The sequence below is a fragment of the Vulpes lagopus genome, chromosome 14 (genome assembly GCF_018345385.1).
Source record: "Vulpes lagopus strain Blue_001 chromosome 14, ASM1834538v1, whole genome shotgun sequence".
Classification (NCBI taxonomy): domain Eukaryota; kingdom Metazoa; phylum Chordata; class Mammalia; order Carnivora; family Canidae; genus Vulpes; species Vulpes lagopus.
In genome coordinates, this window is record NC_054837.1 from 8778475 (window position 1) to 8805285 (window position 26811).

The 26811-nt window shown below is 52.9% G+C and overlaps 2 protein-coding genes across 2 annotated transcripts in view; both read left to right on the forward strand.

Annotated features, from left to right (window-relative positions):
• Positions 1 to 21107, forward strand: part of LOC121475742 (clathrin heavy chain 2) — an 80808-nt gene extending 59701 nt beyond the window's left edge. Inside the window, exons 21-32 of the mRNA XM_041729282.1 lie at positions 259 to 451; positions 1068 to 1225; positions 5751 to 5915; positions 7579 to 7686; positions 10127 to 10294; positions 10375 to 10524; positions 12836 to 12967; positions 13934 to 14044; positions 14274 to 14444; positions 17298 to 17519; positions 19681 to 19756; positions 20573 to 21107. Of these exons, the coding sequence (XP_041585216.1) occupies positions 259 to 451; positions 1068 to 1225; positions 5751 to 5915; positions 7579 to 7686; positions 10127 to 10294; positions 10375 to 10524; positions 12836 to 12967; positions 13934 to 14044; positions 14274 to 14444; positions 17298 to 17519; positions 19681 to 19756; positions 20573 to 20691 (1773 nt within the window). The 3' untranslated portion in view covers positions 20692 to 21107. The remainder of the gene's footprint in view (positions 1 to 258; positions 452 to 1067; positions 1226 to 5750; positions 5916 to 7578; positions 7687 to 10126; positions 10295 to 10374; positions 10525 to 12835; positions 12968 to 13933; positions 14045 to 14273; positions 14445 to 17297; positions 17520 to 19680; positions 19757 to 20572) is intronic.
• A 597-nt stretch (positions 21108 to 21704) lies between these two features.
• SLC25A1 (solute carrier family 25 member 1) lies at positions 21705 to 25001 on the forward strand. The gene is made up of 9 exons (XM_041728862.1): positions 21705 to 21892; positions 22159 to 22266; positions 22427 to 22526; positions 22626 to 22764; positions 23227 to 23311; positions 23473 to 23577; positions 23777 to 23892; positions 23974 to 24047; positions 24268 to 25001. Exons 1-9 carry the CDS (start codon positions 21808 to 21810, stop codon positions 24380 to 24382), a joined length of 927 nt encoding a protein of 308 aa, XP_041584796.1. The 5' UTR covers positions 21705 to 21807; the 3' UTR covers positions 24383 to 25001.
• The last annotated feature ends 1810 nt before the right edge of the window (positions 25002 to 26811 follow it).

Genomic DNA, 26811 nt, shown 5'->3' on the forward strand with positions numbered 1-26811 from the left:
AAAGCTTAGCTTGACTGTCTCCCATTTCTTTATTTCTCTTTTTTGGAGTGTCTCTTCTCCATGAGGCATCTTCCTCCTGTACAATATAGGTCTTGTCTTTTCCTTCCATTCATCATCTGAGAAATACTTAATGCCTGGTTGCTTTGGACTGAAATGGCCATGCAGCTTTAGGCAAAATGTTCTACATTTTGAACAAAAATCTGCTCCCTATAGTTGACTGGGTGTGGTGAAGAATAAGTATCCTCTTATAACCCTTAGGTCCTGATTGAGCACATTGGAAACCTGGACCGAGCATACGAGTTTGCAGAGAGATGTAATGAACCTGCTGTATGGAGTCAGCTGGCCCGCGCCCAGCTCCAGAAAGACTTGGTGAAAGAATCCATCGACTCCTACATCAGAGCGGATGACCCTTCCTCTTACTTAGAGGTCGTTCAGGCAGCCAGCAGGAGCAGTAAGTGAACCTCCTCTCCTTGAGGCTCTGCTTCTCACTGGTGTGAAGCCTGGCAAGAGAAGGATGTGGCCTTCCCAGGAATCTGCACATGTTACGCATCCAGAAATATTGGAGACACCACTAAGTAAAAGTTTTCCAAAAGAATCTATTACTATTATTCTGCTAATGACACTAGCTCTTTAGTTGACTGTTAACTAGACACTAGCTCTTTGGTTGACTGGACAGTTTAAGCACAATGGATAGCACTATCATAATAATTTTAAGGTCAGAACCTTAGGTCCAGAGCTTCTTCTAGCCTTTCCAGTTAACTGGTGCTTGCTTCTCCAGGGACTGGAATAAGCATCCTCTCTCCTGGTGAGGTCTTTACTTGATGACGTAGAGCTTCCCATCCCCGGGGTCAGCCCCTGTGTGATTTTGCTCTTTCTGTCTCTCCCATCTGGGATAGGGCTCTGCTTAGCAGACAAACAAGTCCTCCGAGACCTTACCTGGAGTCCAAGCCCTCACTGAGGCAGAGTGGGAGTGTAAACATCTTACCTGAGGATAGAATGGGAGGAACTGAGCCTCCTGTTTAAATTTAGCAGCTCTAGATTAACCTATTTCTGTTTTCTGTCTTTAGACAATTGGGAGGATCTGGTTAAATTTCTACAGATGGCCAGGAAAAAGGGCCGAGAATCCTATGTAGAGACTGAACTTACTTTTGCCCTGGCTAAAACCAGCCGTCTGTCTGAACTAGAAGATTGTATTAATGGACCCAACAATGCCCACATCCAGCAGGTAGGCTGTGCCCTGGGGACCGCGAACTGCTACAGTCAGGTTTAGGGATTACTCCCTAGAGTGGCCCAGATCTCTGACCCTGAGAAACAAGCCATAGCTTTGTTACTGTCCCTAGTATGGAAGTTAAGGGCCCTGGCTGTGCACATCAGAAAGATACTCCTAAAAAAAGGTGTCAGGACTATGTGCCAGTGTTCTAGCTATTATCACGGGAGAGCAAAGTGAACTAACTAGCCAGGTAAAAGAGTTTTTCCAGGGCCACCCGGGTGGCTCAGTGGTTTAGCGCCGCCTTCAGCCCAGGGTGTGATCCTGGAGACCGGGGATCGAGTCCCACGTCGGGCTCCCTGCGTGGAGCCTGCTTCTCCCTCTGCCTGCATCCCTGCTTCTCTCTTTCTCAAATAAATAAATAAATAAATAAATAAATAAATAAATAAATAGTTTTTCCATATGTCAGCAGTTATCAAATAACATAATGGTAAAAAATATTTTTTAAAGTAGGAAGAACACCAAAATGTTTAAATATACCTTAAGGGAAAGTGTTAAATAAAAGAAAGATCTAAAATAACTGTAAAGTCTATTTCCTGGCATAAAGTGTTACCCCTAGAAAAAAGTGATAGAGATGAAGGGTTAATGGAATATATTCTAACCCCTCTGTAAAGAATACACACTCTTTACTGAAATAAGTAACACAAAAGTGGACTTAGGATTCTTTATTTCAAAGTAAGATCCAATTAGCTGTTGGAAATTAGGTTGGAGTTTTGAAAGGGCTTAAAAGTTCATCATGTAATTCTGTAATTAAAATTCCATATGAAAGAATTATAGGTAAAAGTTGAGGGGGTTTTATCTAAAAGTTTTAAATATCTATTTGAGTCTTTCCATGAGGAAGGAGTTTTTAAGCATATAAGCAGTTGAAGAAAGCATAAAGGAAAGTATCAGTTCATCTAATGCATAAAAGTTCTACATATATGTATATTCCTAATCATGGGCCTCATAGGTCTAAATGTAAAAATAAATCCCAAGAAAGAAAAAAAAAAGTACAGTTAGCTTTAATATAAATATCTAATCATTGCACCATGATTTATACCAATAATAGTTGAAAGCCAGTGTCCCACAAAAGGAAATAATGAAACACCATCCATCAGTGGAATATAATATAGCCATTACAGGTATTTAGAGCCTTATTTGTGACAGAAAAATCTTTTGAGGTAAGTTGCAGTTGAGTGAAAACCTGCATGTACAATATGATGAACATATCTATGTACTTAGAAAAAACATGCCAAGTGTGACAGAAAAGATACAGTTTAGGCAGTAGTCTTCCATTTTCCTTTCATTTGCCCATTTTGCCAAGTTTTGTTTTGATTGGTGACCAAAACTTTTTAAATTGTCTTTATAATCAGAAAATTAGTAAGATGTTAGAAAATGAAGCCTTGTCCGAGATCTCCCTCTGAATTCATAACAGAATTCTCCTAACTGGGGAGTCCATTAAATATCATAGCCAGAGATGCTCTTTTGGGTCACACCGAAGGTAAATCCGACTGGAAAGCTAGCTGGCCTGGGAAGCTCAAATGGCTTTGTTTGTTCTTTGCCTCTGTTCATGGTGACCCTAATGCTGTACTCACTGCCTTCCACAGTCCTCCAAGGTGGGCTCAGTACATGTCAACCAGCTCCAACCCACCACCTATTTTTATGTTTTCCACAGTCTGGCTTCTGCTGACTGAATTCCCATGATGCCATTTAACTCATTTTCCCTGTATTGCCTATAATTCAACAATAACAGGTCTTAAAGGATCATGTGCTTTGATATGATACTTCATTAATTAATCCATTCGACAAACTTTTCTTGAGCATCTTCCATGTGCCAGGATAGGGACTGTGGATACAGATGTGAAAGTAGTAGTCAAATTTCTGCCTTTGTAGATCTTATGATCCATTCAAAAAATTTCTTGTATGTTAAATGGTAAATGTATAGGAGAAAAGTACAGCAGGGAGGGGTGGACAGTGTAGGGCAGGTGATGTGGGTGAGGTGGGTAGTACACTTCTAGACAGGTGGCCAGGAAGATGTCTGGAGGTGAGTTTTTGAGTCTGCATCTCTGTGGGGGAGGAGGCCTGAGCATGGACGGAACAGCCTATTCAAGGGTGCCTTGAGGAGTGCTTGGGCATATTGCAGGAACAGTGCAGAGGTGGCCTAGGAGGCTGAAGCAGCACAATCAAACATGGACTCAGTTAAGTCAAAGGTGGAACACTGGGGAATGATGGTTGTTGGCAGGGCATGTCAGGACTTGGAGGCCATGGGCAGAATTCTGGCTTTCAGTCTGGGAAGAGGACACTGAACAGAGGAGGGATATCATCTGGTCTTAGGGGTTAACAGAACTCCGCTGGTTGCTGTGCTGAAAATAGACTGAAGGACAGAGACAGAAGCAATGAGAGCAGATAAGTGATTCAGTAGCCCGGGCCAGAGTCAATGGCCACTCAGAGAAAGTGATCGGGATGAGTGGCAGAGAGCTGGTGATATGCTTGGGTTGTGCGTGGAGTGTAAGTGAGAAGCAGGAATGAGGCATCTGTGCCATGTGTGGCATGGGACAGTTTTGGACAGATGGATTTGTGTCTGCCAAGGTGGGGCCCTGTATGAGGCCTGCCTTGAGGGCAGTCAAGACTCATATGCAGACAAGTTCAATCTCGACATCCAGGGATGTCTGTCCAGCTGGGTACAGAAGTCCAATTTCTAAGGAGAATTTGAAACTAGAGCTGTAAATATGGCAGCCTTCAGTATGCAGTTGACACTGTACAGTGTGGGGGAAGCTGAGGCCTGAGACTAGGTCACTCCTAAGCCCAGGAGCAGGAAGATGGCTGGAGGTAGGGGGGATAAAAGCAAAGGTTTGTACAGGGAAGCAAGTAGATATCTGTCCAGGAGAGTGTTAGGGAAGCCAGATGGTGTGCTGGTGACTTAGAAGCAGTGACCCTGCTGGTGAATCAGCAAGAGACTGATTGCAGCAGATTCCAGAGAGCACAGAAAGAGACTGGGGACAGCTCTTAAGACACACAGACACCTCTTCTGAGAAGTACTGCTTAAAAAGAAATGCTAAGGGATCCCTGGGTGGCGCAGCGGTTTAGCACCTGCCTTTGGCCCAGGGCGTGATCCTGGAGACCCGGGATCGAATCCCACATCAGGCTCCCGGTGCATGGAGCCTGCTTCTCCCTCTGCCTGTGTCTCTGCCTCTCTCTCTCTCTCTCTCTCTCTCTCTCTCTCTCTCTTTCTCTCTCTGTGACTATCATAAATAAAAAAAATAAAAAATAAAAAATAAAAAGAAATGCTAAAAGCTGGGTGGTAGCCAATAGCTGGGCTGAGGTCACAGTGAAGATTGGTTGGTTTGGTTTGGAACTGGAGAAAGCAGTATTGATTCCTTAAGCTTATAGCAGTGATTTAGGATAGTGGGCAGAATCACTGCTAGGGCTTCCTGGGCCCCTGACCTAGAGTAGGGGAGGGGAGCTGGGGTCGTGTGTACCAGTAGAGTTGGCCCAGGTGGCCAGGTGAGGACCACAGATGCAGGGGGCAGACTCAGTCCTGATGCTCATGGACAGGATCTTCTGATTGTATCTGTCTCCTCAGGGTCTGAGAACCAGGCACTCAGCCTGAGCTGTTGGAGATTTGGGAAGAGAAGCTAGGAAATGAATGATGGAAAGGAGCAAGTACCTGGGCTGAGGGAGTAGGATGGCTAATGTCACGAGTTCCTCTGGGGTCACCATCATGAAGTTTAAGAGAGCCCAGGCAGCACTTGGGAGTTCAGCTCTCTGAACTTAGCTCTGCAGTCCTGGGTGTGTGGAGTTGGCAGAGAACCGCTCTAAGCAAGACTGGGGTCTGGCCAACTACAACCAAGGGAGTGAAGATAGAGCCCACATGGCTTGCCAACAGCCATCAAGCCAGGAGGAAAGTTGGCCAGGCGCAGATGGGGGTGGTGGGTTAGGAGTTGGGGGCTGGAGGTGGTGAGCTGGAGAGGAGGGGAGATGGCAGGCAGAGTAGGTTCTTGTACTAAGCTCCCCAGGATTGGCAGTTGACAGTGACTGGCTACCGTCACAGAGACACAAGGTCCTCAGACCAGAGGAATTCAGAGGAAGCTAAAGCTGTCAGGGACTGAGGGAGATCTTTGGATGGCAGCAAGAACCAGGGCTGTGTGTGATCCCTGGCAGGCTATTCTCTGGTAGGCAGCTGTTGTGGAGAGGAGCCTAGAAGCAGCAAGGAGCACAGCCCTGAGGCCAGGCCCACCGGGGTGCAGCTGTGGGAGATGATAGCCAGCATACACAGGAGCAAGCAGGTGTGGGTCCAGGGCCTGAGGGTCACGCTTCATCCTTCAGAAGCTCTGTGGTGGCCCAGGCTGCTGTGTGATCAGAAAGATACCTTCTTTGAAAACAGAAATACCAAAAAACAAAACAAAACAAAAACAGAAATACCCTATCAGTTGGAACTTTAGACTACCTCTGGAGGATCTTCCCATTTAAGAAGGTCTCAGCAGAGCTACCTGGTTGTTCATAGGTTGGAGACCGCTGTTACGAGGAGGGAATGTATGAAGCTGCCAAGCTGTTGTACAGCAGCGTTTCTAACTTTGCCCGCCTAGCTTCCACCCTGGTCCACCTCGGGGAATATCAGGCAGCAGTGGACAGCAGCCGCAAGGCCAACAGCACCCGCACGTGGAAGGAGGTAAGCTTAGTTGGTCTTCAGGAGACCACTGGTCTCTCAAGCTTCCCCCTTTGTCCTTCCTTCCTCCACAACGTTGTGCCACATGGGATGTGTCTGGATGCCTGCCTTGTCCAGGCAGGGTTCTGAGTCTTCTCAGAAGGGGAAGGCTCAGAGAATCTCATAAGCTATCAGTTGTGGTTGTAGCAAAGGTCGTGGAGGACTCCGTGTTGGACCAATCAGCCCCCAGAAGCTGTCTTAATAGCATGGAATTATCAGTCTGAGAAGTAGTATCATGATTTAAGATATTTGTATAAACCACCATATTCTCAGGGTAATCACTGTAAATTGACATTGTTGATCTTTTATAGTAAATTGATAGGGCATGTCTATAGCTCACTGATACTATCAGTATCTGTAAGTAGAAAAAAGTTTTAAAGAAAGGTGCAATAGATTTAGCTTCAATGAATCTCTGAAGTACTGTTTAATAAAAGATTAAAATCAACATCAATGTCCAATATCAAGGGCATGGTTAAATAGTATACGTATTGTAACTCTACCAAACTGCATAGGCAGGGTTACAGAAGGGAAGGTTTTTGAAGTATTCTGTGAGAAATCTAAGTAGAATGTCCAGTGTAATCCCTTCTGTTTGTGAGTGTGTGAGAGAGAGAGCTGGTGGGTGCTCTATCAAAGGGAAAATAGTGGGTAACAATTGTGTCTCAAGGTAACGACCAGTTATCTCTGGGTTGTGGGATTATTTTTGTTTATCTGGGTTTCCTGCCTCATCTACTGTGAAAACACATGCATATATAGAAGATGAAGTTGGGAAACCTCAAGAGAAGCCAGCTCTGCCTGTGGGTATGAAGACTGTCTGTAGCCATTGAAAGAAGAGCAGCTTATGAGCACCTGGGTGGCTCAGTGGGTTAAGTGCCTGACTTAGGCTCAGGTCATGATCCCACGGTTCTGGTATCAAGCCTCACTTGGCTTCCTGCTCAGCAGGGGTTTTCTTCCACCTCTCCCTCTCCCTCTGCCTTTCCCCTTGCTTGTGCTCTCTTGCACACGCGCTCTCTGTCTTTGTCTCTCTCAAATAAATAAATAAATAAATAAATAAAATCTTAGAAATAAAGAAACAAAAGGAAATGACAAAGGAAGAAGAGCAACTCAGGGGCCCCTTTCGAGTCTTTCTGAGCAGAAATGCACGGGGCTGCTTTTACTCCCTAGAACTTATGTGTACATACCTCAGAGTATCTTAAAACAAAAGCCCAGTTAGAAAAATATTTATTAAAGTATAAGCTCCTCCCACATAAACAGCACTCAGATGAACTGTGCTCCATTGACAGTTATTCTTGAGCTTTGTTAAAGTGTGTTCAAACCCCAAACCTGAAATGCAAGCATAGCTTTCCTGTCACCTAAAGAGACCTTAACATCTCAGGACTTAAAAGTAATACATGAGCCGCCTTCTCTCCATGGTCTCAAACATCCCCTTGGCCTGCAGATTAGAAAGTTAATTATTTTTTCTCCCAGTCTCATACAGCTCACCTTTCAGTTATTTACTTGTTCAGAATCTAACTTCAAAAACCCGGTCTGCTGGTATTTCTGCATTTGTAGTTACATCCTTGGTAGCCAGCTGTTGGGGCCCTGTGCCCCGTCTGGGGACATTCACACTGTCTGGCCTTGCCTCCCATAGGTGTGCTTTGCATGTGTGGATGGGCAGGAGTTCCGCCTTGCACAGCTGTGTGGTCTTCACATTGTCATTCACGCAGATGAGCTGGAGGAGCTGATACGCTATTACCAGGTAACTAGTCTCTGACCAGAGATTATCTCTATTGGCAGTGAAGGTAACAAGTAACACCTAAACACTCCACACAGAGGGACGCTTATCCCCTTAGTATGGGTCACATCCACAGGAAGTCATACAAAGCACTGTCTCTACGGGAAAGTCTTTTCATGTGCTAGACAACCTGTCCACAAATTGGATGGGTGTGTTAGATATCCTGGACCTCACTTCTGGCTGATATTTGTGGTTTTAAGTGCCCTTCCCCTCCTATTGTGTCCTTGGACCTTCAGAAGCCCAGCCAGTGGCTTGGATAACCCTTGGGTACCTTGCCTGGAACACTGGGCCAGTCATGGCAGAGACACAGCCCACACCCTAGTGCCCCAGAATGTGGCCTACAGAGGGTATGATTATCAGGTACCATAGAGACAGGGGGCCTGCATCAGTCCAGGGGAGGGAACCCAGGAGGCCTTTGAAGAGTGGGAGCTACCTGTGTTGGTATCCTAGTTAATCTTCGCTGTCAGGTGGTTGACAGACATCAAGTGTGTTGAGGGCCTGGGCCTCTGTCTGTGGGAATCCTGGAACTATATGTGTGAAAGTGTGAAGGTAGCAGGGAAGACTAAAAGTTTGATTTTGCTCAGCAGTGTTATTGGTCACATGGAACTCAAGCTCCAGCCTCCCTCACTGACTGGATAGTAAGGACTATGGGGGGACTTAGCAAGTCACGGGGTTCAAGGGGCTGTGACCTTGTGAAAATGAGTGCTACTGGAGACTAAAATGTCAAGATAGGCTGGATGACTTTTCTTGAGATACACTTTCTATTCTACAGAAGTTCACAAAATAAAACTGTAAAGTAGACAGGGAAAGTAATGAAGCAATCTGGTGGCTGAACAAATATTTCATTTTTTCAGCAGGTGTTAAAGCACCTGCCATATGCTGGGCATTATTCTAGGTAATGATAGCAGCAGACCAAACAGAAAAACCCTCACTCAGTTAAATTTACATTCAGTGAGGTTGACAGGCAACATACATCATGTTTGGAAGTGATGAGTAACAAGGGCAGTGGAGCCTGAGACCAGGAGGGCTTAGGTGAAACCACAGAGAGGTTATGAAGGTCTCACTCATTGAGAGGGTGATCCTGAAAGGAGACCTGGAGAAGTTGAGAGGCTTGGTCCTGGGGATATTTGAAGGAAGAATCAGCAGCCAGAGCAGAGTCCAAAGGCAGGAATATGCCAAGTATTTGAGGAAGGGTCCTGGGGAAGGGAGATCGGGGACACAGGCCCTTATGAAAGACTCACAGCAGGACACAGGACCTGAGCATAAGGGGCTATTCTGACTTGCATGTTGAGAACAGACTCTTCTGGGGATAAGCAGGTGGGGGACGGTGCAGGTGGCAGCCCGGAGAGCCCTGAAGTGGGTGGTGTGGGGTAAGAAGTGGTCAGGTTTCAGGGGTTTTGAGTGTGCAACCGAGTCAATATGTTAGTGGATTGTGTATGACTAAGAGAGAAAAGACAAGGATGACTCCATTTATTTTGGGCCTGAACAACTTGAGGTACTCCCTAGTGGACATGGGCAAAACTAAAGAGACTAGTGGAAGGAAGGACAAGGGTTAAGTTTTGGACACACTGAGTTTGAGCTGCCAATTGGATGTTCATATAGAGGTGTCGGGGGAGGCAGAGGGAAACAGGGCCTGGGTGTTCAGAGAAGAAGCTCAGCTAGAGAAGTGAAATAGGATCCATTGGTTGACACATAGATGGAACATAAAGACATACAACTTAAGTGAGGTCACGGGGGTGGGTGGGGGGTGGGAGCAGATAAAGAATAGCTGAAATAGCGTGTTGGGGTAAAGCAAGAAGCAGCTCCAGAGAACAAGATAGCTGTGCCCAGGAGGGAAGGATAGTCAGCCAGGCAGGGTCCTGCTGAGGAGTTTTGCTGGAAAGAGTAGAGAATCGGTGGGTAGAGATGGTAGGGGCCATGGAGTCAGGAGAGAGCATTTCAGGATGAGAAAATTAGTAGGATGTTTGCTCAAGGCAAGCTGTGGAGGGATAAGCTGGTGCCCAGAGAGAAAGGGACAGTTACTGGCCTAGCAGCCTCAGTAGGTGGCTGGTGCTGAGGCCTGGGCTCCAGGTTGGCTGGGTCCTAAGCAGGAACATGAGCAGCTCGCCAGCAGACAACATGGGTACAGGTGATGGCAGGGTCAACACGGGCATTTGCTTCTAATGGCTTCCATTTCTCAGTGAAGCAGGAGCAAGGTTATCTGTAGAGTAAAGACAATGAGGAGGGTGTGAAGTCCCCTGGGGGTGGCCCTGGAGATTTTCGGGCATTATTGTGATGAGACCCAGTCAGACTCAGCTTAGGCATGTCAGGCAGGCTGGAACCAGAGCGCATACGAGAGAGGGAGCAGGGCTGACCACTCCGAGTACATTTAGCCCTACCCCAAGTATGTCTGTCGGTCTGTCAGGATCGGGGATACTTTGAGGAACTGATCTCTCTGCTGGAGGCTGCCCTGGGCCTGGAGCGAGCCCACATGGGCATGTTCACAGAGCTGGCCATCCTCTACTCCAAATTCAAGCCTCAGAAGATGCCAGAGCACCTGGAGCTTTTCTGGTCCCGAGTCAACATCCCAAAGGTAATGTAGCCCTCCGAGGTTCTAGCTGCCGAGAGCATATGTGGCACAAGCCCAGCCCTCGGCCATGGCTGTCCCCGCAGGTGCTGAGAGCGGCAGAGCAGGCGCATCTCTGGGCAGAGCTGGTGTTCCTCTATGACAAGTATGAGGAGTATGACAATGCCGTCCTTACCATGATCAATCACCCTACTGACGCCTGGAGGGAAGGGCAGTTCAAGGATGTCATTGCCAAGGTCAGAGGGTGCCTGAGCACCAGCCCCCCTCTGCTTCTGCCCAGCCTGCCCTGCGGGGGTTGGGGGGCCTAGGATGACTGCCAGCATGTGTGCCCAGAGTGTGTTTGTGTTTGCCTCCATCCCGTGAGTCTCTGTGCCCTCTGTGCGGGCGGTGGGGATTCTGTCTGCACAGAGGGGACAGATGTTTCGGATGGGTAGTGATTGGCCTCGACCTCATAGCTGGTCTGCAGGCGGGGCAGGGGCCAGGGCCACTCTCCCTCCCTCCCTCCCTCCCACGCATGGTCCTGAACAGCCACACCCTGGTGTTTGCTCTTCCTTCTGCCCTATCATACTGGGGCCCACCTCCAGACTCTGTATATATCATTTCCTGTCATTTCATATTTCCTACCATCTGGCATATTTTTTCTTCACATCTCTCCTCCCAAAACTGCCACCCTCAGAGCCACTTGTGGAGGTGGAGTCCTGAGCCTGGATCTACTGGCCTCTGGGTCCCTGCCCTTCCTAGGAGTTTCCACCCTCCAGTAGTCTAGTTGGGCTAAACCAGGGTGCTGAACTAGTCTCCCAGCTGCCATCTCATGTTGGCAGGTATCCGGTCTGGGTGCAAGCACTGAGTGGACCTCTGCTGTTTTGTTTCTGGGCTCAGAGTGGGCCCAGCTTCCAAGCCTCTCTCTTCCTCTGTGAGCTCTGTATGTTTGAAGGTGGGGACATGAAGTTTTCTGTTATCAGTCCCGGGTCTTTTGCTCTGAGTGTCCTCGTGTTGTCCCAGTGGCCTTATACGAATAACTTGTCTACAGATCTTTCCCATTTGTTGTCTGTCAGTGAAAGATGGCATTTTGACTGTGTGTCTGTCTTTCTGCTCCCAGGGTGGCAGGGACAGGGGAGCATGTGAACTCCTCACCGTCTGGGTCCAGGGAATTGTCTGCCTCTGTTCTACATATGGCTGCTGGGGGCAGGTGTGGGTGACAGGTGGGATGCCTAGCCAGGTCTCAGTGTCTGGGGTCACACGTCAGTGCTATACACATACCAGTGTGGTGGAATGTGGAATCAGTGGCCTCCTGCAGATGTCCCACCCTGTGCAGGTCTGCAGGTTGCTGAGGAAGGGTGGCCGGAGTTCACATTCCTATGCCCCCAGCACGTGAAAGCCAGGCTGGAAAACCTACACCTGATCAATTCTAGGCGTGCTTTTTTCACATTGAACTCAAATGATAATCAGGGTGCGTTTTAAAATTGATGATGTGCCATGGTTGAGGTGGCAGTGCTTTCTGTTTCTTAGTGGTATCTGGAGCATTCTAAGTTGTCCAGGCAGCTGATGTGGCCCATGACCTGAGTTCATTCCACCTGGATGGTGGTCAGGATAAGAAGCTTCAGGTCAGGACAAGAGGAGAGACGAAGGGCATCATGGCATCTTGGGCCCTAGGTCTCATGCTTGCATACAAGACCATTTCTTGTGGCAAAATAGTGTTCACACAGTTGACAGTTGAGTTCTGTTCTTGGTGCAACACATTGGTGCATCTGCCTGTCTGCCATGTGAGCCTCCTGTCAGGTCACATGTGGAGGAGAAAGGGAGGTAGAGGACACCAGCTGGCATGGTACCTGTCAGAGAGGACATTGCTGGCATTCTGGGCACATAACAGGAGAGCTTCAGAATCACCTGACCATAGGACTGAGCGGTGGAGGGCCAGATAGGGGTGACACAGGCCTGGGTTGTATCTCAGCCATTTGCTGTCTCTGTCACTTTGAGCTAATGTCATCACTGTGAACCTCAGTGACCCCATCCATAAAATAGACAGGGTCAGCCTGGAGTGATTCAGCCCTCCTCTGTGTACCAGGGTGCCCAGTCTGAGCACCACGGCATCTTATCTGAGAGCAATGTAGACATAATAGGATGTGTTATGGATTTGTTTACAGCTCAGGCTGCACACCAGGGAGGACTGAGGGACTCTTGCTTGGATAAAACCACATTTTGGTATTTGGATTTATCGTGGCTTGTTACCCCTCTTTCATTCACTCAACAGAAATTATTCGTTGGGCATCAACCTCTGTCAGATACTAGGGCAAGGTAGGAAACAAACGCCTGCCTCTTAGGTCATTGAGGGGCAAGTGCTGAGGAGAAAAATGTCAGAAGTAGGAAAGGGGGCATGTTGGGAGGGAGTATGTGGTCTTAAAAGGGGCGTTCACAACAAGCCTTGCTAATAAAGTGCGTTTGAGCAAATACCAGGAGTTACAGTAGAGTGTGCTGCATCTAAGACACATGGGTGAGGCAGTCTGGAGATTGACAGAGGCCAACCCTCAGCTCTGTCCCCGCCTCCAGGTTGCCAATGTGGAGCTCTACTATAAAGCCCTGCAGTTCTATTTGGATTACAAACCTCTGCTCATCAATGACTTGTTGCTTGTGCTGGCGCCCCGGCTAGACCATACCCGGACTGTTGGCTTCTTTTCAAAGGTGAGTCAGCCAGCATCCCAGGGCCAGAGAAGGGTGTGTTGGGCCAAGGTCATCTGAATGGTAGTTTCTTAATTAAAGTTTTTTCTTTTTTTAAAGAGCTTATTATCTATTTATGAGAGACACACAGAGAGAGGCAGAGACACAGGTAGAAGGAGAAGCAGGCTCCCCATGGGGAGCCCGTTGTGAGATTCGATCCCAGGACCCCAGGATCATGACCTGAACCAAAGGCAGACGCTCAACCACTGAGCTACCCAGGCGTCCCTAAAGTTTTTGTTGTTGTTGTTAAAAGATTTTATTTATTTATTTGAGAGAGAGAAAGAGCACACAAGCAGGGAGAGCAGTAGACGGAGAGGCAGCAACCCCCTGCTGAGCAGGGAGCCCAGCACAGCCTCAATCCTAGGCCCCTGGGATCATGACCTGAGCCAAAGGCAGACACTTAACCGACTGAGCCATCCAGGCACTCATTCCTTAATGAAGAGTTGTTTTGTTTTGTTTTAAAGATTTTTATTTATTCATGAGAGACACAGAGAGAGTGAGGCAGAGACACGAGCAGAAGGAGAAGCAGGCTCCATGCAGGGAGCCCAATGCAGAACTTGATCCTGGGACTCCAAGATCATGCTCCTGGCCGAAGGCAGGCGCCAAACCGCTGAGCCACTCAGGGATCCTTTAATGAGTAGTTTATTAAATTGATCCTTAGCAAATATAAAAATTAAATGTATCAAACCACTTTAGGTTTCAGATATAGCTTTGTACTTCTGCCAAAATGTCCATAGATGAAATGGCATTTGTTTAGTAACCCAGACAGCCCTTCATGTGTTAGTATGTGTAGAGCATATCAGTTGTGGGTGTCCAGAAGGAGACCTGGAGCTAGGCTGTATGCATTGGCCCATCAATGTGTCCCAGGGCCCCCAGCTCAGTGCCCTGATGACTTGCCTGAGTGCCCTAACCATTCTCCTGACTCGTCAGGCAGGCCAGTTGCCCCTAGTGAAGCCTTACCTGCGGTCAGTCCAGAGCCACAACAACAAGAGTGTGAATGAGGCTCTCAACCACCTACTGACGGAAGAGGAGGACTACCAGGTGGGTGTGAGGGAAGCAGCCGTGTTGGGCGCTCAGGGAACTAGAGAGCCCTTCTCCACACCAGCCTTCTTCCCCAAGGGCTGACCTTGCACAGGAGTGGTCATGGATCCCACCAGAGGGAGATGGGAAGGGGCCTTTTGAGGTCATAGTGGCAGCAACTGCCAGGGAGTAATTCTTGGTTGTGCATTCCACTGTGGCCCTCACCCACGGAAAGGCTGGGTCTTCCTAGGGTTTGAGGGCATCTATCGATGCCTACGACAACTTTGACAACATCGCCCTGGCACAGCGGTTGGAGAAGCACCAGCTGATTGAGTTCAGGCGCATTGCAGCTTATCTATACAAGGGCAACAGCCGGTGGGCTCAGAGTGTGGAGCTCTGCAAGAAGGACCATCTCTACAAGGTTAGTGTCCCAGTGCCCCATCCACCCCCCATGTGCTTCCTGATGACCACCACCCCCTCCCAGGAGACCCTCATGGTGGGGACAAGAAGGATGAAGTTAAGGGAGATGTGTTTATAGAACACAGGGTTAGGATCCTTATCTATCATTAACATAGAGCCTCTTCACGGTTATTTGGATCAGAAGACTAGCTCCCATGGAGTTCAGTCTTTCCTGGCAGGTATTTGTGAGTCTCGCTCTTCCCTCAGCAGAGTGTGGCAGCATTCACCTGGCACCTACTTTGCTTTCTATCAATCAAGATGTGGGGAATTAAAAAAAAAAATGTGGGGAATAAAGACTCCAAAGTAAAAATCACATTCACAATACTTATTTCTGCCATTGAGTGGTGGCTTGGTACCACCCTCGGGTCTGGATCCAGATCTAGGCATCTGGCAGCCAGGGTGGGCTGCTTGGAGAGGTCTCAGGCCCTTTGCTCCACCTGGCCTCAGCATCTCCCCAGTGGGGTAAAGTGCAGTTGCATGAGAGGGCCATTATTGTAATGTGCTGTGTGGCTAAGCTGATATCCAGGGGGTCCCCATGCAAGGAGCTTCTGGAGAGCCTTTTCCCAAGCTATGAGCTTGACATAAAGTTGTTACTCCCAGAACTGTCCTTGTCATTCCTGAGTTCCTTTCTAGGACGAGGACAGGCATCACCCTCAGAGCACATTGGCTGAGGCCAGAGAACCCTGGATATCAGGGGCACATCAAGCTTCATCCCAATTGTTACTTCCAGTTTGGGACTGTTATGTGACATGTCCTCCCTTTTAGTGACAGTGCTCATGGTCTTTCCTCAGATGCTGACAGAGCTCCTGCAAAGGGAACTCTGAGACAATTTGTCAGAGTGCTCAGGCTCTGGTGCTGGGAGGCGGCAGTGGGGGCTCCAACACACCAGTGGGAAGCTGCCCCCATCTAGGGGTCCCAGCTGTCCCATCCTGCCAGTGTGCATACCAGAGTCTTGAAAGTGCAGCCCCTTATCACTCAGTCAGTGAGTGAGTGAGCAAGCAGTGCTATGAGAACTGCCAGAAGGGCATCTGTCCACTTCAGCCAGCAGTCCCACTCAGAGCAATGTGTGCCAGGAAGAGAATCCACAAGGACAAAGCCATAGACAGCAAGTTGTGGGCATACTTTCCAGTGCCCTGGTTTTTAGCGAGGGCGATTCTGACCCCTAGGGGATGTTTGGTTGTCATACCTGGGGGTGTGGTGATACATCTAGTAGGTGGAGGTCATCTAGTAGGTGGTGCTAGAAGGGCCCACAATGCACAGGCCCCCACCCCATACACATATGCAAGTGTCAGCCATGCCTTAGCAGTAGAGCCCGCCCTACATGGAAGTCCTGAGTGAGTGGTTGGTCAGTGTGCCACCTGGAGGGATTGGTGAGTGGCCAGTGCTAGCTTCTGGAATAGTCATAAAGGAATAAGAAGCACGTTTTCCAGATTGCAGAGCTTGGATGTAAAAGCATCGTGGGCGTTTGGCTGTCAGGGGTAGCCACTTTGAGGTGTATTCACTCTACCTGAGAAGCCAATGGAGTAGAGGCGGTGGTAACTCACGTGGGAGGCTGGGATTGTTGAGGAACAGCAGGACAGGTGGGGCATGAGGGAATGTGTCAGGACATGGGAAGGTGAGGGCTAGGGGCCCATACTCAGGTGTGTGAACAGACAATAGGTTCACAGGTACCTCGCGCCCACAAGTGAAGAACAGGAGCCTGCAGAGGTATAGTCACAGGCTGGGGATGATGAAGGACAGGGCGAGGGCCTGGAGCAGGGCCCTGGCAAGTGCTGCCAGTAGTTTGGGAAGGAGGTTGAGGGATGGGGACGAGGTAGAGAAATCCCCCAATAGTGACATGGTCCAGGTCTTACTTACTTTACAAGAAGTAAGAAGGTGTGAGAGAATCAAGCTTGGTTCTAGGCTGCAGGAGGAGGGCACAGACTGAGATCATCTGTGGGGCTCACTGCACCTGAATCCTCTAGGAAATGGCCATTGTAGACAGTTGAAGCGCAAGGGTTCTGGAAACGTCCACTTTCTAATGAAGGCAGTTGAGGCTGTGAGGGTTTGTGAGATGGTCTCCAGGCCTGTGGAGGGAGAGAAGTGCCCAATTCTAGGTGCACATTGAAGATGAGCCAACCATGGGTGGGCTCTGCTGGACTGGAGGACATGCAGAGAAAGTGCCGAGCAGCGACAGCATTGGTGTCAGAGGTCCAAGGAGACCTGAAGGCGTCCTAGAGCTTTCACTTGAGCCTCTGCTGACTTTGCACCCCCGCCATAAAAAGGTCAGTTGCCTTCATAGGAACAGCGTGGGGATGACACAGGATTCAGCAGACAGCAACAAGCAGGTGGGAGAGGATCCTTTTAGGAGCAGGATCCAGAGGGGGGCCTCCACAGAGCTAGCTTACAGGATGTTGGGTCCCATGGGAGAGTCTCCCAAACAGACCTCAGAGGTTCGTGTCAGAGGACTGAGCAGGCAAGGAGTTGAGACCATGATGGCAGTCAGCAATTAGTAGGCAACTAGAGTGCCTTTGAGACTGGTTGTGCCTGTCAGCTGAGAGGCCTCATCTTCGGGCTTCAGTCTCAGGTCCTCAAGGAGACAGTGGGATACCTGCTACAGAGGGCTGTTGGAGGGTCGGAGGAGCTGACGCACGCACTGGCAGTTTAGGCTGTTCAGTTCTTATCATTGTGGTTAGAAAATTGAAATCACTAATTTGCTGATGACTACTCACTGAATGGGTATAATTCTTTATTTTAGACGGGCCAGGATGTCCTGCCGATCCAGAATGTGCTTCGGGCAGGACAGACCTGAGCTGTGCGTCTGCCTTGGTTGCAGGATGCCATGCAGCATGCTGCAGAATCCAGGGATGCTGAGCTGGCTGAGAAGTTGCTGCAGTGGTTCCTGGAGGAGGGCAAGCGAGAGTGCTTCGCAGCCTCTCTCTTCACCTGCTATGACCTGCTTCCCCCAGATGTGGTGCTGGAGCTGGCCTGGAGACACAACCTCGTGGACCTGGCCATGCCCTACTTCATCCAGGTGATGAGAGAGTACCTTAGCAAAGTAAGTACAGGCTCTGCCCTGGATCCCTTCCCCCATGTAGCTCGGCTGTGACGCTAGCCCAGGTCCACGGAGGCCATGTGGTGGCCAGTGGCCTGTGTGGGACCAGCCCAAGTTGTCCAACCAGCCCCTCTCACCTTGAAGAGGGGCCTTATGCCTTCACAGTTGAGTGGTTTTCTGCCCAACATTAACTTACTCTAAAAAATCACCTTGGGGGCCTTTGGATAGAAGTAAGCACTTCTTCCCCTTGCATCAGCTCTCCTGCACTATGTGCTTGCCCACAGCCCAGGGTTTTTGTGATGTAAGAATAGCAAGGCACCAGCACACAGCCCATGGGCTCCATCCCCATATGGTCTATTAACCTTTCAGTGCACCTCCAGTGGAGTTCGGGGTGCATTTGTTGGCATACCTGTCATGGTAACCCCCCTTTTGCTGAGCACTTAGTAGGAATGGCAACACCTTGACGGGTAGGTAATCATCCCCTCTACAGCTGTAGTCATGGGTTTGGGTCCAAAGCTGATTGATGAAGACCTGGGCTCAGACCCACATCTTCCTGGCCTCAGGGCCATACTCATGTCTCAGTAAATTGCTTCTACTATTCCGGATGTCACTTAGTGGCCCTAGCATCCTACTCTGGCTTTTTTTGCAGCTGTTTAATGAGGTGGCAGTGTCTGATTTTAGCTCTCCCTGTGTGTTGAAGCCCTGAAGACCTGAAGGAACAGGGAGTTCCTGTCTGGGGCCTAGTTGAGGCACTGTCCAGAGACCCTTGTCACCTAGTCTGGTTTGTTTCTAAGGCTGCAGGAAAGTTGATGCTCAGCAGCACTTACTGGCCTACTCAGCCATTACACCTAACCTTCCTCCAGCCACATGGAGGCCCCACAATACCAAGAAGCCACTAGACTGAGGTCTTTTTCAGTGGTGTAAAGGAGAGGAGGTGCCTTCAGGAGTTAGTGTTTACACTGGGGAAGGGAAGACAGTCCTTGACAGAGGCTGGGCAGCTCCAAGGAGGCTCTGTAGGTGGCAGACAGAGCAAGCCCTTGAAGGACAAAGTTGGCAGTGCCAGACACCCCCTTCCCCTGCACTTCTTATTTTGAGAAGGCCACAACCCCTTCCTGCCTGGAGAACCAGGTCCAGGGTCTCTTGATTCATTTGGGAAGCTTGAGGGCCATCCCTCTGAGAGAAAGCCACACCTCTGAACCCCCTGGCTCTCTCAGTGGAGGGCAGGCCTAGCTTAGATCTCAGTCTGAGTGTGAGCCAGCTGAAGGAAGAGAGTGGATTGCCAGTCTCCTGCACTGTCTTGCTCCTTCCTCCCCTCAGCTCTGGTCCCAAGGAGGGAAGGGGAAGGGGGTGTAATGGGGCCAGTAACAGGGCTGTTTCTGCTAAGGTTCTGGTACCTGGCCTCATCCCTCCTGGGCCCAAGTGCACACAGGGCATATAATTTCTTCTTATTTTGGGGGTGGGGGTGGCAAAGGGGTGGGAGGGATGCCCCAGACACACAATTGCTGTTGCCCCCACAAGCACAGTGCTGTCTGCCCTGCAGGCCCCTGGCACTGCCTTGCTCTGTTCCCTCCCCATATGTGTGTCTGCTCCAGCCTGTGGGTACTGCATGGACAGCCCCTGCTGAAGCCTTGAGAAAGAGCAAGGAGGCAGCCTGTCCTCAGATGGCTGTTGCTGCCCCTGTCTCTGGGTGGCTCATCCTCCCTGCCAGGTGGGATGTCCCACATGTCAAGTGACTGATCTCAGGAAGGGGTGCAGGGCAGCCTGGACTAGCTGGATGTAGGAAGTGCTACGTTGTCTTAGCAGTGTCCCTGATCCAGAGGAGGACCTAGCCCTATGAGTCGTGCCGCACATGCAGCCTGCAGTCACTGGCCACTGCTCCGATGCACCAGGCAGCCCAGTGCCTGCTTGGAAAGCACTGGGCTGGAACAATAGCCAGAGGTCATCAGGGCCCCCTTGGCCATTCCATGTCCACCCAGTTTTAGAGGCTTCACCTTCTTGTGGAGCAGGGCAGTGGTCACTGTGGGTACAGCCTCTGCCCTCCAGCCATCCCCCACTCTGACTTTGCTGGAGGCTGTGTGCCACCTCCCTGCCCCACATTCACCTCCTGACCCAGACTGAACATGGCCTGGCAGGCAAGCACTTGAGTGCTCTCACCTCTTTGCAGGTAGACAGACTAGATGCCTCGGAGAGCCTGCGCAAGCGAGAGGAGCATGTGGTGGAGCCTGCCCCTCTCCTATTTGGTAGGTGGTCCCCCAGTGCCCCTAGTCCCCTGTCCCTAGGGAGGGGAGAGAGGGAACGTGATTCATAGTGTCCTTCCCTGGCTGGGCTTCAGATTGGAGAAGGAATGGACAGGGTGGGGGACGGAAGCACCCGACAGCTGCTGGGTGTGAAGAGGTCAGTGTATCCAGGAATGTGTAAGAGGCACAGCCATCGTCCTCCCTTTTCGGAGGGTACGTGCCTTCTGCGAAGGTGCCCCTGCCTGCTCCTTTGCCTAGCAACTGCCTAACTCGGGTCTGCTGCTGTGTGCTGCTCTGCCTGACTCCGGGCAGCAAGGCTGCTGCTGGCTTTGACTTGAGAGCCTGTCTGGATGGCCTGGCCTTTGAGCAGACAGATTGGTTGGTGTCCACTGCACTGAAAGGCTTTTGGGGTCTGAAATGTGTTGCAGGGCTAACAAATGCCTGAGGGTGCCGTGTGAGCACACAGCACGTGAGCCTAGTCTCAAGTCTCCCACCAACTGTGTCCTCACGATCATTGTGATCCTCTACCACCACCATTAATGTCAATCTGGTTTTTTTAGATTTTGATGGGCATGATTGAGACCCAGCCATTTGAGCTAAGTAAGTGTCCCATTTTGGGACTAGCTTACCCCCTAGCCTGGCCAGCCTCTGTGGCTGCTCCCACAATAGCAGCTCCTACTGTCCTTGCCCCTAGGCACCTGTTCTCCAGTGCCTGAGCCTTGGGTGGTCAGGGCTGGTCTGTGACCCTGCTCCTTGGGCCCCTGACCACTCGGGGGCAGCAGGAGCTCTGCTTACCTAACTCTGCTTCTCCCTCTGCAGGCCAGCAGCTGATGCTGACAGCAGGCCCTGCTGCAGGCGCTGCTCCTGCTGGCTTCCCCTATGGATATACTGCTGCACCTGCCTTCGCCCAGCCTCCTGTGTACGGCTTCAGCGTGTAGTGGGTGTTCAGTGGCTACACACCTCTATGGGGTTATTGACCTCAAGGAGTATGTCACCTCAGAAGCACAGAGGATCCTGATGGGAGGCGGGGACACCTGGACATTATTTATTTTTGCTGAGGCCCAGTGATGGCAGCCTCTGAACCATCCTCACACCTGGGGCGGCCAGGGTAGCCACTGACTGCACAAGACGACCAGCTCTGGTGGACTCCTGCCTCCAGGCCCTCTGGCTGGAGCCAGGCATTCCTGGGGAGTTCTCATCAGGGATTCCCCGCCTTTGGTGGGAGGGGCACCCAGTTTTCGCTCTGCACTGGCGAATCTGCCGGCTCCAGGCCCCTTTGCAGACAAGGGACCTTCTAACCTGGCCCTGAGCCTCCTACCGATCATGAATATTAAAGTCGGTTTATCAAGGCAAAGCTTCCCTGCTTGGTGCTGGTGTGGTAGGGGACAAAAGATTTGTTGGGGCCTCTTGGGATGGGGACCTGCGTCTGCCGGGGGAAGAAGCCGCGCAGGGGGAGGATAGCCAGGGTGCACCGGGGGTCTTCTGCGTGCTCCCCATGGAGCTCTAGATACCGTAGGGGGAAGGGTAGCTGCACTGCCCGTTGGGTGTCGGAATGCCAAACCCTGAAGCACCGGGAACGGGACGAGCCCCGTGTGTCCTGGGGGAGGGTCTGCGCGTCTCTCCGCCTGCGACTTCCCGGGGACCCAGCCGCTCAGGCCGACGCAAAGACCACGAGACAAGCTCCTTCCTGTGCCGGATTGTGCCGGATTGTGCCAGAGGCCGGGGCGGGTTTTAGAGACTGCACCTTGACCCGCAGCTCCAGGCCGGGGCACAGCAGCGCCTCCCAAGGTCTCTGTGCTCGGCCATTGGCTAGGCTGCCGGCCCCGCCCCGGCGCCTGCCTCGCTCGCCCCGCCCCGGCCTCAGTTTCCCGGCCGGCGCAGGGCGGGCCGGGGGCGGGGCCCGGCTCGGACCACGCGGGGCGGAGCCCGGGAGCTGACGCGACCGCCCCGCCCCCCGGGCCATAACCGGCCGCCGCCGCCGCCGCGGACCGAGCGCGGAGAGCAGGAGGCTCGGACCCGAGGCCGACGCCGGGCGCCCCGCCTCCCCGCCTGCTATGGCCGCGCCCCGCGCCCTGGCGGCCGCCGCGCCCGCGTCCGGGAAGGCCAAGCTGACGCACCCGGGGAAAGCGATCCTGGCAGGTGGGCCCCCCTCCCCGGGACACGGGCCCCCGGGCTGCCCCCTCCGTTGGCCCCACCACGCTTCCGGGTGGGCCCGGGACACCGAGGCCCCGCCCCACTTCCGGGTCGGGCGGGGGGCGCGGCCCGGGTCCCCACGGTCCAGGGCGACCTGGGTGGGGCGGGCTACGCCGCGGGTCCTCCCCTTCCCCGCCGGCGCGGGACAAAGTCTGGGCGGGCCGGCCCGGCGCCGGGCGGGGGTCTCAGGGCCGGGTCCCTGGTCCCCTCAGGCGGCCTGGCGGGCGGCATCGAAATTTGCATCACCTTCCCCACCGAGTACGTGAAGACACAGCTGCAGCTGGACGAGCGCTCGCACCCTCCGCGGTACCGGGGCATCGGTGAGTAGGGGCTGCGGCGCGGGAGGGGAGGGGCGGCGCGGCTCCGGCTGGACGGGCGCGCGGAGGGCACGGCGGGCCCCTGCGCGCGGGGAGCAGCCCTGGCGGGCCGCGGGGGGCGGGTCTCGGGGCGGCTGGGGTCGCTGAACGCCCCCTCCTCCAGGGGACTGCGTGCGGCAGACTGTCCGCAGCCATGGCGTCCTGGGCCTGTATCGAGGCCTCAGCTCCCTGCTCTACGGCTCCATCCCCAAAGCGGCCGTCAGGTGAGGCGGGCTGGGGCGGCCGCGGCCAGGGAGGGCACCCCGGGCGGCTGCAGCCCCTCTCACCCCACTGCCCCACCCCCACCCACCACCCGTCCCCAGGTTCGGGATGTTTGAGTTCCTCAGCAATCACATGCGAGATCCCCAGGGACGCCTGGACAGCACCCGGGGGCTGCTGTGCGGCCTGGGTGCCGGCATCGCCGAAGCTGTGGTGGTCGTGTGCCCAATGGAGACCATCAAGGTGAGGAGGGGTAGGGTGTGCAGAGGGATGCCGGGGTGGCCGGGGCCAGTCTGCTCTTGTGCTCCATTGAGCCTGGCAAGGCGTGCAGGGGGCAGGCCTAGGGAGCTGGGTGCAGGAGGTGTGCTGCAGACTGGACTCTGTCCTAAAGGCAATGGAGCAACTGACATTAGGGTTTTTAACAACACTTTAATAAACAGAAAACATAAGATAATGCGAAATGTTTCCTGCCTAAGCTGTGAGAAATAACCAGCAAATACAACTGCAGAGACTCTTTAGTAAGGCCAGCCCTCTGTTTCCTGGGGCCTTGTGTCCCTCGGTGGCCTTGGGTGGCCCTATTTCCAGGTAAAGAGCTGCACCTCCAACCTTGATCTGCTGTTTGGGCCCTGGGCCTGCAAGGCAAAGGGTGAAGCATGCCCTTCCAGTGGAATCCTGAGAACCAGTGCCTTTGCTCCCCTCTCACAGGTGAAGTTCATCCATGACCAGACCTCCCCCAACCCCAAGTACAGAGGGTTCTTCCATGGGGTCCGGGAGATTGTGCGGGAACAAGGTGAGCCATGATGCCTTCCTCTTCAGGTAGGCGAGGGACCTTGGCCAGACTGGCCTGCACTTCCCCCTTCCTACTTTGGTGCTCTAATGCGCCACTCCCCCTACTCCCTGGACTAGGGCCTGGAAGACACCAGTATAACTCCCATGTCTGTCTGCCCCTAGGGCTGAAGGGGACCTACCAGGGCCTCACAGCCACTGTGCTGAAGCAGGGATCTAACCAGGCCATCCGCTTCTTCGTCATGACCTCCCTGCGTAACTGGTACAGAGGTATGTATCTGTTGGGTGGGCTACCCCAAGGCCCTACCTCCAGCCACTCTGGGTTAGGCTTCTCCTCTTCAATCCTCCTGGCCAGGACCTCCTGGGGCCCCCACATTCAAAGGCTCTGGTCCATGCTCCTCCCTACCCCTGAAGAGCCCTCCGCTTTTCCTTCCTATCACTTTCTGATTGAAACCCTACCCCCACCCAGGGGACAACCCCAACAGGCCCATGAACCCACTGATCACTGGAGTGTTTGGAGCTGTCGCTGGTGCAGCCAGTGTCTTTGGGAACACTCCTCTGGATGTGATCAAGACACGCATGCAGGTGAGGGTGGGGCCAGAAAGGGGGTGGGAGTTTGTGACAGAGGCTAGCCGCTGAACCCTGTGGCATGCTGCTGTCCTTCAGGGCTTGGAGGCGCACAAATACCGGAATACGTGGGACTGTGGCTTGCAGATCCTGAGGAATGAGGGGCTCAAGGCGTGAGTGTGGCAGGGGGCAGGGCTGTGGTCCCCACCCCAGGCCCTCCCCGGCCTTCTACCTGGGCCTCCCCCCATACCTGCTGCCAGCCCCAGGCTATCCCCCAGGGAGTCTTTACCTGTAGGTTCCTGCCCTTGTCCCTCTGGTGTCTGGACCCACCCTCACTGTCCAGGGACACTTCTTCATCTGCCTTCTCACCTCCTGCCTCCCCTCCAACCCCAGATTCTACAAGGGCACCATCCCCCGCCTGGGCCGGGTCTGCCTGGATGTGGCCATCGTGTTTGTCATCTACGATGAAGTGGTGAAGCTACTCAACAAAGTATGGAAGACAGACTGAGTCATTGAGGGGGTCTGCATGGGGGCTGCCCCCAGGTGCCTCCAGACCAGTACCCCCACTGCCCTCTTCTCACAATTCCAGTGCAGTCGTGCCAAAAGGCCCCTTTCCCCGTTCCTTGCACTCCATGGCCTGGGTCTATCCCCTGTCGCCATCGAGTCCATATGTCCCTTAGTGCCGTATGTCCCCTGTGGTGTGTATGACACCACTATTGTGTCCATGTGTCTGGCCAAGGTTAGGTATCCCTCTGGCCTTTGAATCTGTGCCCACTTGTCCATGTGCTTACTCATGAGCCGTGTGCCTGTGTTTCATGTTCAGTGTCAAGTGACCCTGTGCCCCGCTTCCCGGGGTGCCCATGTGGCTTGGGTCCACGGCCCTGTAGCCATGGCCCGGTCCCAGCCCGGTGCCTTTCACCCTGGGCAGCAGGGGCACCTGCTCCAGCCTACCACAGCTGCCTCCGGGCCTCAGCCTGGCCTCACCGCATTCCAGGGGCTATGTGCCCCCTGCTTCTCCCGCCACTGGCCTTAATTGGCCCTTGGGCCCTCCCTCCGCCCGGGACAGGGTGGCACCCGCCACTCTCAGGACCACCCTCCCAAGGCAGAATAAACCGGATCCTGTCGCAGCCTCCTGTCCCTGTGTGGGCCCATCTATGGGATAACGATGGCCATGTCTCTGCAAAGAGCAGGCCCACTGCCTCACCAGAGGACAGTGGCAGGAGTACAGGGAAGGAGGGCAGCAGGCAGGCTGGTGGGTGAGCCAGCTGTGGCCACAGCGTCAGCTCCCAAGAGGCCTGGCTCCATGAAGCCAAGGAACATTTGGACTCTCTCCAGGCCATGCTTGTGGCCTTTGGGCAAGGTTCTGCAGGGTCAGCTAGTAGACATGCCCTCGGGGTCACCTGGCAGGCAGCACTGAGTGAACAGTGAGAACTGCCCATCCCCAGGGGTTCGGCCTGGGAGACCGCACGCCAGGACCCTTGACTGCCCCTCAGCCTATGGCCCCACATACCTTACTCCCTCAGTTTCTCTGTGGTCTGCTTGTGGGGAAGTGCTCTGGGGCATCCAGTTTCTGAGGCTCTGAGCAGGGGGCCTTTGCTCACTCCTTTACCCTGGCTAAGAGACAGCTGCTGTGGGGCAGGAGGGAGTAGAACCGCCCAACCAGGCCCCAGGACCCCACCTCGCCCCCAGATCAGAAGCTGGGAACCACAACCCAGGGCCAAGTGGAAGAGATCCGAGAGCAGGATGGAATAAACCAGGGCCTCTGACTCCAGGGGCAGAAGGTACTTTGCTGTCCAAGTGATCCATGGGTAAGAGTCACTCAAGGGTTTGGCTCAGATTGGGAAATAATTTGCCAACAGGAGCCTCTCAGTAAGCAGGTCTGGTCCTTAGAGCTGCTCCTTTTAGGGGAGAGTGCCCTGCCCCCGCAACCTCCCACAGCGCCCAGATCCCTGCTCTGGGGAACACTTGTAGGTGTAGCGGTACAAGGAAAATGGTTTTGAAGGACTGGGCAGTGCACACTCGGTGCTCTTGGGAGATACAATCATAGCCACAATTGAGGAGAACGAGCCCCACAGCAAAGCCTGCCTGCCCCCTGAGGCCAGCGGCTGTCTCCCACACACATACCAGGGCATGCAGGCCCAGACACAGCCCACTGGCTCTGTGGTGACAGGCAGTGCTGGCCTATGGCACAGGCCACTGAGGCCAGGGGGCACACAGCAGGCAGCATCTGTGGACAGTGGTGGGGAACAGAAAGAACCCTGGCTCTCATTTGCCCACCGTGTGAGGGTAGGTGTAAGCTCAATTTCCTAATCTGTGAAATGGAGTGACTGAAAAACCCATCCCCTCCTTAGAGTGCTTAGAACAATGCCTAACACAGTAAGCCCTCTCATGTGTAGTTTTTGTTTGGGTTGCAGGAGATTATTTACGGTCTCCCAGAGTTCCAGGTAGTTCGTAGAGCAGGCAAGCCCAGTGCTGAGCCCCAAAGGGACTTGATGTCCCCAACACTGACTGTCCAGAATGGTATCCATTCACTGGCTGCACACCAGCCTCCCAGAGGCCTGTCCCCTTCACCCGTCACTGGGAGGATGGGGCTGAGGCTAACCCCACCCAGGAGCAACCTAGGTCCCATTCCTCTCTCCAGGAGGGCCAGGAACCCTACCACGGGGCCACATTGCCTCTCCTGTGCCTCACAGCACAATGTGGACAATGGGAGGCCAGCCCCCTGGGGCTGTGATTACAGAAGAGCCACCCACTGTGGTGGAGGCAATCCCACCCCCTTCACGCAGCCTGAATTAGTAGGCAGCCTTGGTTCTCTGCGGAGACCCGAGGGAGGGGGCAGGAGGGGAGGGGTGTCCTGTATGCGGGAAAGAGCAGGTGTCTGGGTTTGCAGAGAGCAGCTGAACAAGCAGGTAGGGACCTGGAGGGAGCCCAGCTGCA

Excerpts from the sequence above, each read along its gene's own strand:
- SLC25A1 (XM_041728862.1), top strand. The coding sequence starts at position 21,808 with ATGGCCGCGCCCCGCGCCCTGGCGGCCGCCGCGCCCGCGTCCGGGAAG. Across the intron at positions 22,267-22,426 it reads TCCGCGGTACCGGGGCATCG|GGGACTGCGTGCGGCAGACT; the intron begins GTGAGTAGGGGC and ends CCCCTCCTCCAG. Across the intron at positions 23,312-23,472 it reads GGAGATTGTGCGGGAACAAG|GGCTGAAGGGGACCTACCAG; the intron begins GTGAGCCATGAT and ends GTCTGCCCCTAG.